This window comes from Marmota flaviventris, chromosome 10 (assembly GCF_047511675.1).
Source record: "Marmota flaviventris isolate mMarFla1 chromosome 10, mMarFla1.hap1, whole genome shotgun sequence".
Classification (NCBI taxonomy): Eukaryota; Metazoa; Chordata; class Mammalia; order Rodentia; family Sciuridae; genus Marmota; species Marmota flaviventris.
In genome coordinates this window covers 81174528-81191324 of record NC_092507.1, presented here as the reverse complement: position 1 = coordinate 81191324, position 16797 = coordinate 81174528, and the positions used below count along the sequence as shown (strand labels likewise).

General features: G+C 32.6%; 1 protein-coding gene across 9 annotated transcripts in view; it reads right to left on the bottom strand.

Moving 5' to 3' along the window:
* Positions 1 to 16797, bottom strand: part of Tlcd4 (TLC domain containing 4) — an 86473-nt gene that overhangs the window by 11382 nt on the left and 58294 nt on the right. For all 9 annotated transcript variants that reach the window (XM_071618078.1, XM_071618080.1, XM_071618079.1 and 6 more), the window contains 3 exons: positions 15597 to 15655; positions 13130 to 13224; positions 1929 to 2002 (listed from right to left, as the gene is read on the bottom strand). In XM_071618078.1, coding sequence (XP_071474179.1) covers positions 1929 to 2002; positions 13130 to 13224; positions 15597 to 15655 — 228 coding nt within the window. The remainder of the gene's footprint in view (positions 1 to 1928; positions 2003 to 13129; positions 13225 to 15596; positions 15656 to 16797) is intronic.

Below are 16797 nucleotides of genomic sequence, written 5' to 3'. Positions count from 1 at the left end.
ATGGCCAATAAGTATATGCAGATACTTGTTTTTGGAAATGAGGTATCCCCCAAAAGCTTCTGTGATAATGCAGGGATAACTCAGAGCTGAAATGACTGAGAGCTGTAAGCTAATCACTCCATCCTAATTTGAGTGTAATAACCACATTTGAATTTGGTAACTGTAGGTAGGTGGGCATAGTTGGAGGAGGTGTGTCTCTGGGGACACACCTTCCCTGCAGCCTCTTCCTTTCTCCCCCTGATTCCTGTCAAGTCAGGGGCGGACCAGCTTTCCTCTGCCACACTTGTGCCATGGTGTTGTTCTGTCTCATCTTGGACTCAGAGCAATGAAGTCGGCTGACCATGGACTGAACCTCTGAAACCATGAACCAAAATAAACTATTCTTCCTCTAAGTTGTTCTTGTCAGGTATTTTGGTCACAGTGATGAAAACCTGAACAATACAATACTCAATATTATGAATCACAGAAAAATGCAAATCAAAACCACAACGAGATAATGCTTCACGTCCATTAAAATGGAAGCTAGCAAAATGATAGAAAATAACAAGTGTTGGGGAGGACATGAAGAAACTGGAACCTTTGTGCACTGTTGCTAGGAATAAAAAAAATGTACCTACTCTGGAAAACAGTGTGGAAATTCCCTAAAAAACTAAAAATGAAACTACTATATAATTCAGCAACCCTACTTATGAATATATGTCCAAAAGGATTCAGAACAGGATCTCAAAGATTTATCTACATACCCATGTGCAGTGCAGCATTATTTACAATAGCCAAGAGGGGCAAGCAATTTAAATGTCCATGGAAGGATGAGCAGATAAAGCAAATGTAGCATATAGATACAAAAGAATAGGTTTGGCTTTAAAAAAGGAAATCCTATCACATGCTACAACATGATGAATACTGAGGACAATATGCTAAGCTAAATAAACCAGTCACAAAAGGACAAACACTCTATGGACCATTAAAATGGAATTCTAAAGTAGTTTTGGGGAGGGGGAACTAGTGTTTAATGAATATAATCTAGATTTTTCAAGATAAAAGACCTAGAGATCTGTTATACAACAACATATTTAATACTATTGAGTATACTTAACACTACTGAACTGTATTTTTGAAAATGGTTAGGACAGCCAGGAGTAGTGGCATATGCCTGTAATCCAGCAGCTCAGGAGGCTGAGGCAGAAGGATCACAAGTTCAAAGCCAGCCTCAGCAAAAGCAAGGCTCTAAGCAACTCATTGAGACCCTATCTCTAAATAAAATACAAAATAGGGAGGGGGATGTGGCTCAGTGATCAAGTGCCCCTGAGTTCAATCCCTGGCATCCCCATAAAAAAATGATTAGAATGGTTAAAAACATTCTCTAGCAATAGCTATCAATATTATACATTGTTAGTTACTTATGCTGAGTCCATATATGAAATAAAACTAGCCTTTTAAATATCTTTTGAAAAGTGAAAATTAAAAAGTTGTTTTTTTAATGAGAGTCAAAGATAGTGTTGATATCACAATTTGGGGACAGAAAGGGTGCTAGTGTCAGGAATATAAACTGAACCTAAGATGAGCCAGAATGATGCCATGAAGAATCTCCACTGAATTCTAAGATGCAGTGAATACAGTTCACTGTGCAGTGTACATCATGAAGGGTAAAAGAATGAATGCCCTGGAACCAGGCATAAAGCACAGTCTAGTGCAAAGAAAGCTGGGTTCAAAAACTACTACCACCACTTACCAGCAGGGGAACCTTGGATAAGTTAACCAACTGAACCTTTCCAAGGCTCATTTTCCTCATGTGGACAATGGTGACAATAACTCATACCACATCTTCTCATTTTTTATATGGTAGGTTTTGCATCTTGAGGAAAAAGTTTTTTTAAACTAAAAATAAGCAGCACAACTTTTAAATAATTAATGATAGTGTAACCTACCGCTGATTTACGAAAGGGCTGGAAAGCTCTGCAAGCAGGCGGAAATTCGCAACATATACCAGCACTCCATCTTTCTAGATGATAAATATAAAATACAATGTCAGGGATAACATGCTTATCAAAATGTCCAAATACTTTAGAAATACTCAACAGCTTCTGCGCATTACATATCAGTATGGAAACAGACCAAGAAGTTTTCTACGTTTTACTACTTAACTGGTTTTCCTCACAAGAATTTAGAAATGTCCTTAGAATTCAACAATATTTTTAAAAGACAGTATACAGTATGCTTAAGTTTACTTATGCATTTAATGTTCATTTATGAAAACAGGTTTCAAGCAGTTTTCTCATGCTGAATGCTTAACCAATGAACTCTGTATTTAACCTTTATGACAGCATCCTTGAACTACTGAAGAAAGAATGATCACAAAGTAGTATGAAATTTCAGAAGGTGAGGAATTTTAACAGCACTTAAGTATCTAATAGGAACTCATTTTTATATCCATTATTAAGCAGAAGTACCTCTTAAAAATCCTAAAAGCACAATTATACTAAATAAACATATTTAAGTTTGTGAGTAGATACATATTTGTCAAATATAACAACATGTCAAGTCTTGTCTATCATAATCGACCTAAAAAATACACCATCAGTCAAAAGATCCTCAAGGTAAAACACATACCTTGGGGACCTTTCTAAATTTAAACATAATATTGAGTACATTCTACCAAGTTAATAACATGAAAAGTACAGTAGAGTTAATAAACATTCAAAAGTAAACCAAAAGTATACGTTCCAAGAATTTTATCTAATGTGCTTTAAAAATTACCTAATTAAAAATTAGGTAAATGGAGTCACTCCATTTCTTTAAATTAAATCATAATTATAATTACATCTCAAAAAAACCCCCAAATCCTACCTACCCTAATACATTAGATACACACACACAACTTGGGAAACTATTTTTCTATTTTTCTACTGGATATACCATATTAAATAGGAACAACATGAAGAATTAAAAAATTAAGTGAACTTTTTATTTGAAGATTTTTAGTATCTATTAATAGAAATTATTTTAGAAATTTAAAATTCAAAGCTAAATTAACTTTTCAAAGGTCAACGACTTTTTTATTTAATTTTTTATAGAAATGGAGCACAACTTTTCATTTCTCTGGTTGTATATGATGTGGAGTCACACTTTGCACTTATACCCGTAACATAAGATAATGATGTCTGTCTTATTCCACCATCTTTCTCCCCACACCCAGACACACACACCCCCTTCTGCCCAATCCAAGTTCCTGCGGTCTTCCCTTGCCACCCCCCATTATGGATCACTTATCAGAGAAAGCATTTGGCCTTTGGTTTTTTGGGATTGGCTTACTTTGCTTAGCACAATATTCTCCAACTCTATCCATTTACCTGTAAATCCTATAATTTCATTCTTTTTTATGGCTGAGTAATATTCTGTTGTGTATATATCCCACAGTTTCTTTTTTATTATTATTTTTTAGTTGAACACAATATCTTTATTTATTTTTATGTGGTGCTGAGGATCGAACCCAGGGCCTCACACGTGCTAGGTGAGCGCTCTACCACTGAGCCACAACTCCAGCCCCAATATCCCTCAGTTTCTTTATCTATTCATCCATTGAAGGGCATCTAGGTGGGTTCCAATTTAGCTATTGTGAGTTGAGCTGCTATAAACATTAAGATGGCTGCATCACTGTAGTATGCTGATTTTAAGTCCTTTGGGTATAGACCAAGGAGTGGGATAGCTGGGTCAAATGAGGGTTCCATTCCAAGTTTTTCTAAGGAATCTCTATACTGCTTTCCAAAGTGGTTGCACCATTTTGCAATCCCACCAGCAATGAATCAGTTCATCTTTTTCCCCACATCCTCGCCGGCACTTATTGTTGCTTGAATTCTTGATAATTGCCATACTGACTGGCGTGAGATAAAATCTTAGTTTTGACTTACATTTCTCTAATTGCTAGAGATGTTGAATATTTTTTCATATATTTGTTGACCAATTGTATATCTTCTCCTATGAAGTATCTGCTCTTTTCCTTAGCCCATTTATTGATTGTGTTATTTGTTTTTTTAGCTAACAACTTTTTATAATGTTAAATTCATTCTCTTTAATGATACTGGAATGGATGATGAGTAAGAAGGGAGGAAGGATGGCCAAAGAGACAAAAAGTAACAGACCAGGTGAACCCTGTATGCACAGGAGGGCAACCAACCTTGGAGAGTCAACCAGGAAAGTTATAGCAATTCCAAAACAAGTAAGTATGAGAAAGTAGTATATCCAGGTTTATTACCTTAAACAGAATATGGTGAACAGTTAACAGTGGCAATTAATGGCAATAACACTCATATAAGACAAAAACTTTTGAAAAAAATTTAACAGTATTTATGTTTTTATTCATTTAACTCAGTTGGATATAACTGAGTAGTTAAAGTATAACTTTAATGTTAGTAGGTTATAGTACTATATACTTAAAAAAAAGAATATGTAACATGTTTTTTTAAATGTAAACATAGGGCTAACTGACGTTATTATCTATCCATCCTGAATTAAAAACAAAACAAAAACAACGTAATCTCTGAATTGCCCACAGCCTTTAGGACATCCATCTTTCCTTGTATTCAACTAAGACAATTCAGATCAAACATAAAATTCACTTTGACTTACAGCTCTGCTCTTCAGCCCACATTATACCAATTCCTGGTGTTTGTCCAATATGGTGAGCTCAAGCTAAATATTCTCCCAGTGAAGATGTCTGAGCATAGAATACTTAAGATTTTACTTCTAGCAACAGCAAGCTTTTAAAATTATAAAAAGTAATTTTCCACCTCTTCAGAAATGTCTATCCACTCTCTATCTCCAGGCTTTCTTTGGTAGACCAACTGTTAATAAGTCTCTTTGCATACATAAATTCATCATTTTCACCATTTCTATCTAAAACATTTACCACTTTTATACACTCCAAAGCATACTGGATGGATTCCAAATTGTAAGTCCAGTTCAATGCATTATCCCTTTCTTACCTTATTTGTTTTAGTTTTGAAGCTGTCTCACTTCTAAAAACTGAGTGTTTCACCATATGAGTTTTGATAACACATAACATCATCAAATAACTTAGGTGTAGACAGCTTACCCTTTTCTAAATTCCTTAGGGCCTCCTCAAATATCACTAGTTTTGGAAACTGATGTTTATAAATGTCTGTTTTACTCTATATTTTTCTGCATTCTCATTCTCAACTTATTTCCAAATAAAGGATACTCTTTTGGCCACAACTCTGAAAATATGATTTTACAACACACTAACATATAATTTCTTTTTGTTGCTGGCAACAGTGACACCTATTTTGTAGGCACGTGTCTTCAGAGGATATTCTTCCTCTCCTGTTTCCACTAACTAAAAAATAACTGCAAATTTGGAGGAAATTTAAAAGTGACCAAAAACTATCATTATGAAAGCCTCAATATCAGTAAGCAAGTCACATCTATTCTTAGCAGTGTTATGTGCAAAGGCATTTAGCAGGAAATATCTTTTTATTTTCTTTAGAAAGAAAATGCCATTGTATTTCCATTTGCACTATCTGCTGAATAGGCAGGCAGATGAGCAAAATCTAATTTGTATCTGAACCTATCATCAACTTTGCTTCATATTTTCTTTAGCTTCTTTAAAATCCTTATAGAAATCAACACTTTGATTTGAAACTCCATTTTCTAAATCAAAGTGCCTAAGAGCTAGGGGAGCATGTTTTTGTTGCTGTGATTTGATGCAACAACTGATAAAGAGTATTAGAAAGTATGGCCACTGATAAGATCTGATAGAATCAGCTCTATATTAGAAAAGGTCAACACATCTCATCAACCCTCCACCCTTTTTGCCTATAGAATGTTTTAATTGCAACCTATGAATTAGTAAAATGTAACTTTATTTATTTTCATTCAGCAATCAAGGGAACAACAAAATAACACATGTATATTTATGTGGTATTGTCCAAGCTCATTCAATGCCTGTTATTTTCAACTATTTTTTTTGAAGATGACTAAAGTTCAGATTGATTTAGAAGTACTTGTCTATTGCATCCTAGACTTGTGAGATACTGTCTCCTTAGGTGCTTTAAAAAAAAACTATATATGTAACTATATATATATATTGGTTGTAGTTAGACACAATATCTTCATTTTATTTATTTTTATGTGGTGCTGAGGATCAAACCTAGGGCTTCGTACATGCTAGGCGAGCACTCTACCACTGAACCACAATCTCAGCCCTCCTTAGGTGCTTTTCTGATTCCCCTACTATGCCTGTATTAGTTTGCTCAGAATATCATAACGAAAATAAACTGGATGGCTTAAACAGAAATGTATTGTCTCACAGTTCTGGAAGTAGAAATCCAAGATCAAGTGTCAACAGGGCCTTTAAAGGTGCTAGGGAAAGATCTATTCCAGGGCTTCTTGCAATTCCTTAGCTTTGATAGCCTAACTCTACACTTCACATGACTTTCTCGCTAAATACATGTCTAGGTCTAAATTCCCCCCTTTTATAAGGACATCAGTTACAGTATATTAACTCCAATATTAACTTAGCTAATCAAGTCTCCATTAACTCTATTTCCAAATAAAGTCAGTTCAATGTATGAATTTTTGAGGGGGCATAATTCAACTCATAATGATGCCAAATCCCAAATTCTTTTCTGCATATTGTATAGTATGCTTTATTTTGGTTATCTATCTAATTCAATTTTATGTCATTTTATATCATCCATCTGATATAACATGTCTTATATACTAACATATAAAATAATGTTATATAGATTTCCACATATAATAATAACCTTTTCCAGTGATGTGTGGAACATTCTGGATTTGGCATATAACCATTCTAATTTTCATTATCTATACTCTTAGGAAATACACTAATATTCACAGTGTTATACTAGCTCTATGCTAAAACAGATCATAATAGCTAATAGAATGAGCAAAGTCAAAGATGGACTGCTGCTGCTTACAATTACATCACACTTGAATTTCATCCCTTAGAATCATGCAACAATGGATGACTCATTATTATGAACTACAAGCCAACTACATTATTTTCACATCACAGGAAGATGTTTCCCGAGATGCAGAATTTTCAGTGGTAGATGATAAAAATCAGCATAGCCTTGGGCAGGGCATTCCCAACTGTTTAATTATGAATTCATTTTAATATGTAATAGAAAACACATCTGCTGCAAGGAGACAAAGGGATGAGAAAAGGGCAAATGTATGACCTCTCTAACTCATCTAGCATTAAACAAGCACTTTAGAAATAGGAAACAAATTATCATTCACATTTTAAGTTCATGCATATTTTGTGTGCTTTTATAATAAAACAAACTTTGGTGACTTGTTCACAGGTTAGGTGAGTTTGTTCAGAAGAACTGGTTGTAATATTTGGTTAAGAAGAGGTTGGAAGAATAAATAACTGAGTTCAATTGTAGAAAATCCAACTAAAATAAGCAAGCTGAAATGTTCTGCCATTCTCTCTCACAGTTAAATTCTGCAGTGAATTAAGGCAAGGGAGAACTTTGAGTAGTACACAAGTAAAACATGATTCCTGGAAGGAAGAAAAATTGCAAGGAAAATGTTATTTTAGTGAAATTCTTATTTGAACCAAATTTTTAAATCTTGAAATATTTCATTAGTATAACTTTTTATAAGGTACTCATAAGTATAATAGACATACACTTTTCTTTCTTAAAGATAAATTCTCTCATTCATATCATTGTCCTTTTCTCCAGAGTTAAAAACAGCTCTTTCTTCCAGTCTATTTTTCCTATTTGTTTTAAGTCTATGGCATTCTATGTAAATATATACAACATTACAGAATATAACAGGCCAGATTTCTGCAAAATATTATGAGCTAATATGTTCCTAAGGTCAGCCAAAATCTTTGCTAAATCACTGTCCTTCACAGCTTTTCCAAAATGAGATCCATTACTAAAATTTATTCTTGTGGTATCTGAAATATTTTAAAACCCCCAAAGTTAGAGAAAACACTGAAAGTAGCCATAACTTTTAGTCTTAAATTTTAAAAAATAATTCTGAAAATCTCTCTCTATAGTTAATGAAGTTTGCAAATGCAAAAACATATTCATGAAACACACTAGGGATAAAGCATTATTTTAGAACTTAACAAATTACTTCTTCTAACTCCTTTCATGTTGGTATAGAATTAAAATGAACAATGAACCAAGTACCAAATTAGTATGAGATAAAGATTTAATTTATGATATTCTTTAAATATTAAAAGTTACTAAGAAAAACAGTAAATGTGCATGCTGTTTGCATCTAAACATCTTTGGTCAAAGTGATAATTCTCCACACCTTAAGGAAACTTTTTTTTGAATTTGTAAAAACTTGGCAAAACATCCTAGCCCTTCCCCTAATTTCTCTCTTTCTAAACACAGCTCCAGAATATATCACAGGAAGAGCTGACACCTTTCCCCAGTGTGTTTCCTCATGTTTGCTGACCTAGGAAGTCATCCCTACCTTTTTGTGCCAATCTAAACACACATATTTCTGAAGGCTGATATTAAGTCCTACATATCTCATAATCTTTCTTACAAAATACAAAAGGGCATAATATATTGTGACAAATTTATGTGCAATTTATACAGGCTGTAAGAATATATATCAAATACTGTCAGTAGTTATCTATGGAGAATCAGGCTTAAAATTGTTTTACCTCCTAAGCCTCAAATTTCTGTAAACTCAGAAGTTTTTTAAATTCAAACATCTATATATGGAGGGAAAAATTAATACAATGGTCTTAGTAGTTCCTTAAGTTACTAGAGTATTAATGATTTATCACTGTGTGACATTTTGTTTTAATATTTTAATAGTTTCTTATCTCCTTAAGTGAAACTGCAGGTTCCATGATACATTTCCATATCTCCTGCCCTCTGCCTTAGTTCAAAAATCACCCAGTTTTACCACTCCCATTAGTTCTAGTTACAACATCTGAATTAATCCTGAATAAGTCTATCCCTCTTCCACTTAATAATCCTTTCATAATTCAACAATTCAGAGCTATCATGTATTCTTCCTGTCTTTTCCAGACAAGACATCTCTAGGTCCTTCAATTATTTGTTATAAAAAAAAAGGTACTTGATGTTATCTCCCTTTTGCAGTTAACTGTCTGCTTTCCCTAGTGGCTCTCCTCTAAATGTATGCAAGATTACAGACACCAAATAATGAGGATACAGGTTGTGGTCTGTTATAGGAAAACTATAACATGTCCCAATTAGATACTATACCTCTCCTATTGGGGTCTTATAATTGAAGTGGCTTGGGTGTTTTTTGCTTTTGCTTTAAGTTGTGATGTACTATTGGTACAATTGAAATGTGATCATTTATCACTTCTAGGTCATTATTCCATTCATCTTACTTATAGATTATTAAACCTAAATATACAAAATTTATCACTATTAAGTTCCATCTATTTGTTTCAGCCTATTATCTTAGTAGTAAGCTTTTTAAAAAGTGTAGCACATTGTCCAACATCTCCTTCCTAAGTTTGTTCCAGTCATTTGATAAGCTTTTCCTTTAACTTTTTTATTGTGGTAAAATATACATAAATTATCCTCTTGACAACTTTTAAGTGTATGCTTCAGTGGCCTTAAATGCACTCATTGCACAACCATCAGCACTACATATCTCCAGAATGTTTTCAAATTCCCAAATTGCAACTCTGTACCCATTAAACAGTAATTTCCCCATTATTCCTTCTGTTCAGTCCTTGGTAACTTGGCATTCTATTTTTTGCCTCTAAGAATTTGATTATTCTAGGTACACATATACAAAGAATATGATGAGCTTGCTTTTTGAGAAAATCTAACAAAACACTAGAGTGGACATGGCAGTCTTCTCCGCTGACAACTATTTTATCATCATATCCAAAGTCAATCCACCAACTGCTCTCTTTCCTGGGATTAAAAGGAAAATAGAATTCTAAAATCAAGTGAGCTTAGAGAAAGAAAAGGAGACAACTCTGTCAAGGTAATTCCACTATACAAAGCCAAGGCAATACTTTGCCCACAGAACAATGTGGAAAAGTAACAAAAGGACAAGAAAGGTGGGTAATGCCTGATTTGAGTTCTTAAACCAAAACTGAGGAAGGCCTTATAGGAGCTGTGCTATGCTTACAAGTTATTGGGATGATCACATCAGGTGTTCTATATCAAATAGTAAATGCTGAAGTAAATTCCAAAACAAAACACACACATGTATATGTGTGTAAATATAAACAAATACATGTAGTTTTTGAAACTCATCACTTAACATTAATGATATGACTAATATCTGAATTAAGAGTTATAAACTAGGGCTAGGGATATAGCTCAGTTAGTAGAGTGCTTGCCTCACATGTACAAGGCCCTGGGTTCAATCCCTAGCACCACAATAAAATAAATAAATAAATAAAAGAGTTTTATTACTATTACTATCTAAATATCTGTGCATCTGTGCAGATTTCTGTGAGATACAGAAATACTAATAAAATAATTAATTTCCCAGATATATATCAGCCTGTCATTCTATCCTTGATCATTAGTATCCTGACCCAGGGGTGAAAGCTAAATATCAGGGGGAAAAACCTAAGATTTTTTCTCTCTTTACATAAGCAGAGGAAGATTCCTTAAACTCTAAGGTACTCTGCAAGAGAATTTTAAAACTCCAATAAATATAGCAGAGAGAGATACAAAAATAGTGATCAAGATATTATATAACCAATATGTAGCTTATTACATACTAAATCCAAAAGAATCTTACTATTCAACTATTTCATCAGCAAGACCAACATTTGAAACCTAGAGAAAACTTGCTATTCATCACTTTCTTTTATTTAGTTTCTATAACAAAATCATTTAAGAAAAAAGTATAAACAGCTGCATAAGTATGTCAAAGTGATTTCTGAATATCAGTTCTCATAGTGAGAAAAATTTCATGACCACTTACACAATAATATAATTATTATTTTTGTTAATTTTTCAAAATGAGGAAGTATTTAGAGGGAGTGAAGAGTTCACTACCAGGAAAAAAACATTTAATATCCAACAAGTAAATGCAAAATCTGTAAACAACATAGGTCATTCTGCTCTATAAACATTCTTCATTTTACCTATTTTTCTTATATTTTGTTTTGCTATGAATAGATTTACTTCAGATACATTTCATAGTAAAACAAAAGAACATAGGAAGACATACTAAAACAGTAACCATCTTCTGAAAAAATTTTTAGTGGATTTCCTTTATCAACTTACTAAGAAAACAGTTGATTTTTAAAACTCAAGCATGTGACATTTTTTAAAAAGGCATAAAAGTCCAAAAAGAAAGTACAATTTATCTTACATAAGTAAACATTCAATTTGCCAATCCATGCATAGCTAGCTATCGCCAAGCCTGTGCTTTCAACAGCCAAGGCAGAATAGCAGAGTTCATGATATTCACATTTAAAAATGCATAAAGTGCTGGTGCAATGTCACATGTCTATAATCCCAGCAACTCAGGAGGCTGAGGCAGGAGGATCCAACTTAGGGAGACCCTGTCAAATTTTTACAGAAGGGGACGTAGGGTAGGGATGTGTTTCAGTGGTAGAGCACCTCTGGATTCAATCCATCCCCAAAAATGCATTTAAGTGACTTATTATCTTTCACCAGTTTTTATTCTTTTCATAGCACACTGCTTATTTGTGACTCGTGTTCAGAGAATATATTTCTAAATTGCAGGATGATATTAAACTCATATGTATACTTCCTTCCCAGATTTAACTGGTATTTTGTTAGTCAGTTTGTATGTTTTCCAAGCAAAAGTGCTAAAGAAACAAAATGCTTATATACCAAATGTCTAGTACCAGTAAAAGGCAGGCCTCTATATTTTATAACTATATGTAATGTATTAAAAATTTTTTAAAGAGGACAAAGAAATAAACAGTAGAAAACACCAGTAAATATTGCCTATTGTTTCAGAAAAATTAAGTGATGTTAGATCCCTTTTGATACATAAACTCTCATTTATACATTTAAAAAAGCACAGATTTGAAAACATTAATTATTTACATTTGTGACTTTGAACAGATAATTTGGAGATAATGTTTTGATATATTTCAATATATTTGATTCTGGCAGAAATGATGCCAAAGCAACTTCTTATTCACTAGCTATCTTTGTGTGGATCGATAATTTAAAAAAAAACATAGAAGACTATTATTAGTATATGTTTATATGGATTTTTAAAACTCCTCCAAATAGTCCAATATTCAGTAATATAAAGATTTTAGTAATATCAAATACAAAGTTAGAAGCTACACATATGTTTTAAAACAGCAAAAATATGGAATTATTATATATCATATTATATGCAATTCATAAAATTCTAATTTATTTCTATTACTCACAGATATCTTAGCCTTGTTGGCATATCTAGGCTGAAAAATAACCACTGTGGAGAAACCTAACAAACATGCAAGGGATACAAAGTTGCTGGTTTACAAATCAATATCCAGAAAAATAATTTTAGACACAGAATTTAATATGTTTAGTATCTGGGATTTGTTGCAAGAGTTTTGTTTTTTTTTTTTTTTTTTTTTTATCAACCTCAGTAGGAGGGTCACTTGAGCCCATGAGTTAGGTGCTAGCTTGGGCAACATAGCAAGACCCAGCCTCTTAAAAACCAAAAACAACTCAGAATTCTGATAAAGTCTCTGAGCAAGTTGTCCTTATCAATCCAGCCTACTTAAATGTAATCATGCGTGTACATGTAATTGTACATGAAATTAAACAGAAAATAAATATATTAGCTAGATTTATAGGAATCTATATATGCCTCTGGCTATTAAATCATAAATGCATCTATAAAGACACTTAATCCTAAAGTTTTTAAATGGAAAATCTAGGAATTAGGGTCATCTTCTTGTCTCAAAGTGCATGAATACAAATAGAGACACTAATACAGATGCTCATATAAAGTTATTATTTTAGTTAATAAACAAGATACCGTTATCACAAGAATGATCCCTGAACGTAGCTACAGATGGTCTTTTTATATCAACACTTGTGCATTTAGATTAATGTTTACCCTTGAGTTCCTATTTCCAATCTTGTCTACTGGGTAGGCTACAATAAATCTTGGCACTCACCATTACAAAGAAGTATGCATACAACGCCGTGCAATGGTGAATTATATAACATTTGTCACCAATCACTTTCCAATACAAAATGAGAATCAACAAATCTGTAAGAAGAAAAATAAATAAGACATTACACAGAAAGAAAGCTACATTGTTTTTCAAGTGTATCTAGTTATTTCTCCTGACAACTCATCACTGTCTACTCTGAGATAACACTTTGTTCACCCCTCTTACCCACTTTCTCACCATGTATCTGCTCTATATATCTGAATCACTCACCCTGCTGTGGTCCCTCCAAGACAAGGGCCAAGCTGTGGGCATCTTTGCACCCTCAGAATTTAGGCACTGGCTTATAGTCTGTAAATTTTCTGAAAGTATAAATGACTAACTTATGTTAAAATAAATGAAAACACTATCAAATAAAAAATAAATTTAAAAGTTGAATTACTGATTTTTGTCACAACAATAATGCAAAAGATAAGATGGTGGTAGAAAAGATAGAAAAAGTTCAAAATTACCAACTTGTTTATAACACATGTTCAACAAAAATTTTTTAAATTAACAACAGTTATAAATAAATACTAACTTACTATAGTAAAATAATCAAAAACTATGACTATTAAAAAGATATGCAGGGGGCTGGGGTTGTGGCTCAGTGGCAGAGTGCTCGCCTAGCACATGTGAGGCCCTGGGTTCAATCCTCAGCACCATATAAAAATAAATAATTAAAACAAAGATATTGTGTCCATGTATAACTAAAAAAAATTAAAAAGAAAAAGATATGCAAAGGAAGAAGTCAAGGCATCAATTTTTCTTTAAAAGGGTCTGACTAAATGCCATGATTCAGGAAATAGTTTATCAAAATAGAAACTGCAGAAAATGTTAACACAACTATTTTCTTTACCAAATGGCTAAATATCAAATGTAGACAGGGAAACAAATGGTTATCATCTCTCCAGGGGAGAATTCAGATTTCGTGGAATCGGAACTTATGGACTACAAGGACTATGTGTAAAAATAAAAATTATTGACAAACTAGATATGAACATTTTGAAAAAGAAAGGAAATTACAAAATTTAAAGAGAAGTCAAATACCATAATTGTGGAAATCAAGAAAAGTAAAATAAATTATTGTTAATTAAATAATTAACAATATTTAATTAACAATAATTAATTAAATATTGTTAATATTTCTATTAACAATAAATACTTCCTTCCCTAAATACATTTATTTTCCCTACATATTCTGTGTACTCTCTGGTCACCAACTTCTATGATAATTATTTTGTAACCTGTTCTATTGAGAGAATAAAGCAAACTTTTTTCAACTTGGTTTAGAAAAGTTTATTTCAGTGCATAACTCTTGTAAGCTTTTTTGGATTGTTATGTTATTTGGAAAACTTTAATCAAATTTCTTGCATATAGGATTTCCTGAGGAGTGACTATTCTCTGACTTAACACTCATTAACTAGTACATGTGGCATATAATGAATTTTGTGTTAACCTAATCAATAACATCATTTTGTGTCAATTAAGCTATAAATATAGTTTTTATGAGTTCACTGATTCACTTTTTAAATTGGGTTACCAAATAATTCAACAGTCTATTCATTATTTATCTTCAAAATTTATCTCTTCCTCTTAATGAATTGTTTTGATACCATATATTTTTGTTATGATTCACTTCTTGATGGCATACAATTTTTGAATTCATTACTTTATCATTTTGTTTCATATCCCATTATTTTTATTTATATTTTCTTTCAGTTACTTAATATTTTAAAATTTAAAAATGGGGTTTCTATATAAATATACAAATCATGGTTCCATTATATCTTTTTTAATTAAGATGATTCAAATGTCTTAATTGTTAATGTATTTATTTTAAAACATCCTTTCAAATTGAAGTTAAAATGACATATTTTCAACTTACTTCCCTTGGCCTCACTGTAAAAAAGGTCACTCCAATCCTATCCAACATTAGAGAAAACATAACAGCAAAGAATGTAGAGTAGAAAGAGTCTGTGACCTTAATTGATTATGGCTAAAATAGATTATTTCTGCAAATTCTACCCAAACAATGCAAACCATAACTATTGGAATATACATTTCAAGGACCTAACAGTGAAGGACCTTGAGGCTTAAACTTCATTAGCTTCACAGTAATTACAATGGAGAAACTCTTCAGGAAAAGGAGAGACCACTAAAAATTAAAAAAAAAAAAAAAATCTTAAATGCCCTGACCTTGGTGGTTTGAGGCCCCATTCTATAACCTGGAACTTCAGTGAGAATCAGAGAGAATCAGAAAGGCAAGAAAAAAATGTTTCACATTCTTCTGTCATCATGGGTATTATTTTCCTCTGGACAGATTCTGAAAGCTACTTTTCAAATAAACCAAAAGCATAGACTATGTATTCTTTGCATAATTCCATGAGTAGTATAAAAAGAAATAAACAATTAATTAAATATCACATACCAGAAATGAGGTAGCCTGAAGCAGTAGCAATATTCATAGTCGCCAGTGATGATTGACCCCTGTAAATATTTTTTTTTAAAAAAAGGTTCTTTTTTAAGCATATGGATTATAGATGAGTTACTTAATGTTTTAAAATTTAAATAGAAATTACTTCTCTTTATTGAGATTTAAATATAATGAAAATGATTTTTATAGATTCTTGAATGGTAAGCTGTCACTTTCAATATAAATCATAAAACATACTTTAGTGGAACTGTGATGTGGCCTATGGTACTGTTACTAGCAGACATATGTTTTCCCCAGGATAGCCTGGACTCTCAACCCCTAACGAAATTTAATACCCTTCCTGTACAAGATGAATTGTTTTAATCAAGAGGTCTTCTGTTGCCTGTACTTTCCATGAAATTTACTCTAGGCCCAGGCAAATCTCTAAAATCTCCTTATGGATCAATCATCAACTCTTGGAATGAAAACTAGGCTGAAATTCTCTAACTCACTTAAAACCAATCCATACTGATATTAGAACCCAACCCAATATTAAAACCAGGCCTCCTGATCACCTCTAAGATCACCCTATCCATTTGAGAACTATTCCCAGAACCTCCAAATCTAGGAGCACTGTAGAGGGCTTGTTTTAAATTGGGAAAACATCACCTATACCATCAATGGCATTCACAATGAATTAGAAGGATAACTATAAACTTATTAGGTCATAGTTGACCCAAATAAGCAGTGTCTCTGCATCACTTCCAGATCCTATTGCAAACTTGGAAATGCCCCAAGTGTTGCGTTAACTAAGATAATACTTTTGCTACACAAGTTTGTGTGAAATTACACATACACACACACAAACACACATATACACACACACACATACGCAGATGTTAAAATTTTACTGAAGATTTATAAATGTGTTCTCATATAATTTGTTCTCAAATGGTATTCCAGATGATGATTTTTTTTCTTTATTCTAAGTTAGAAATTCAAATGCCTTAAGATATCATCTAACTCAACTCTATTTTTGAGGCCATGTAGTACTTTCATCATCATTTTCCTGAGTACTATATCTAACTATTATCACACTATCAGAAAATGGTTAGAACAGGACAGTTTAACTCTGCTGTTTCCACCCCTACACATATCAAGATCATATATTTTTGCCCTAGCCAGACATCTGATTTGTAATGTAAATTACTAGTAA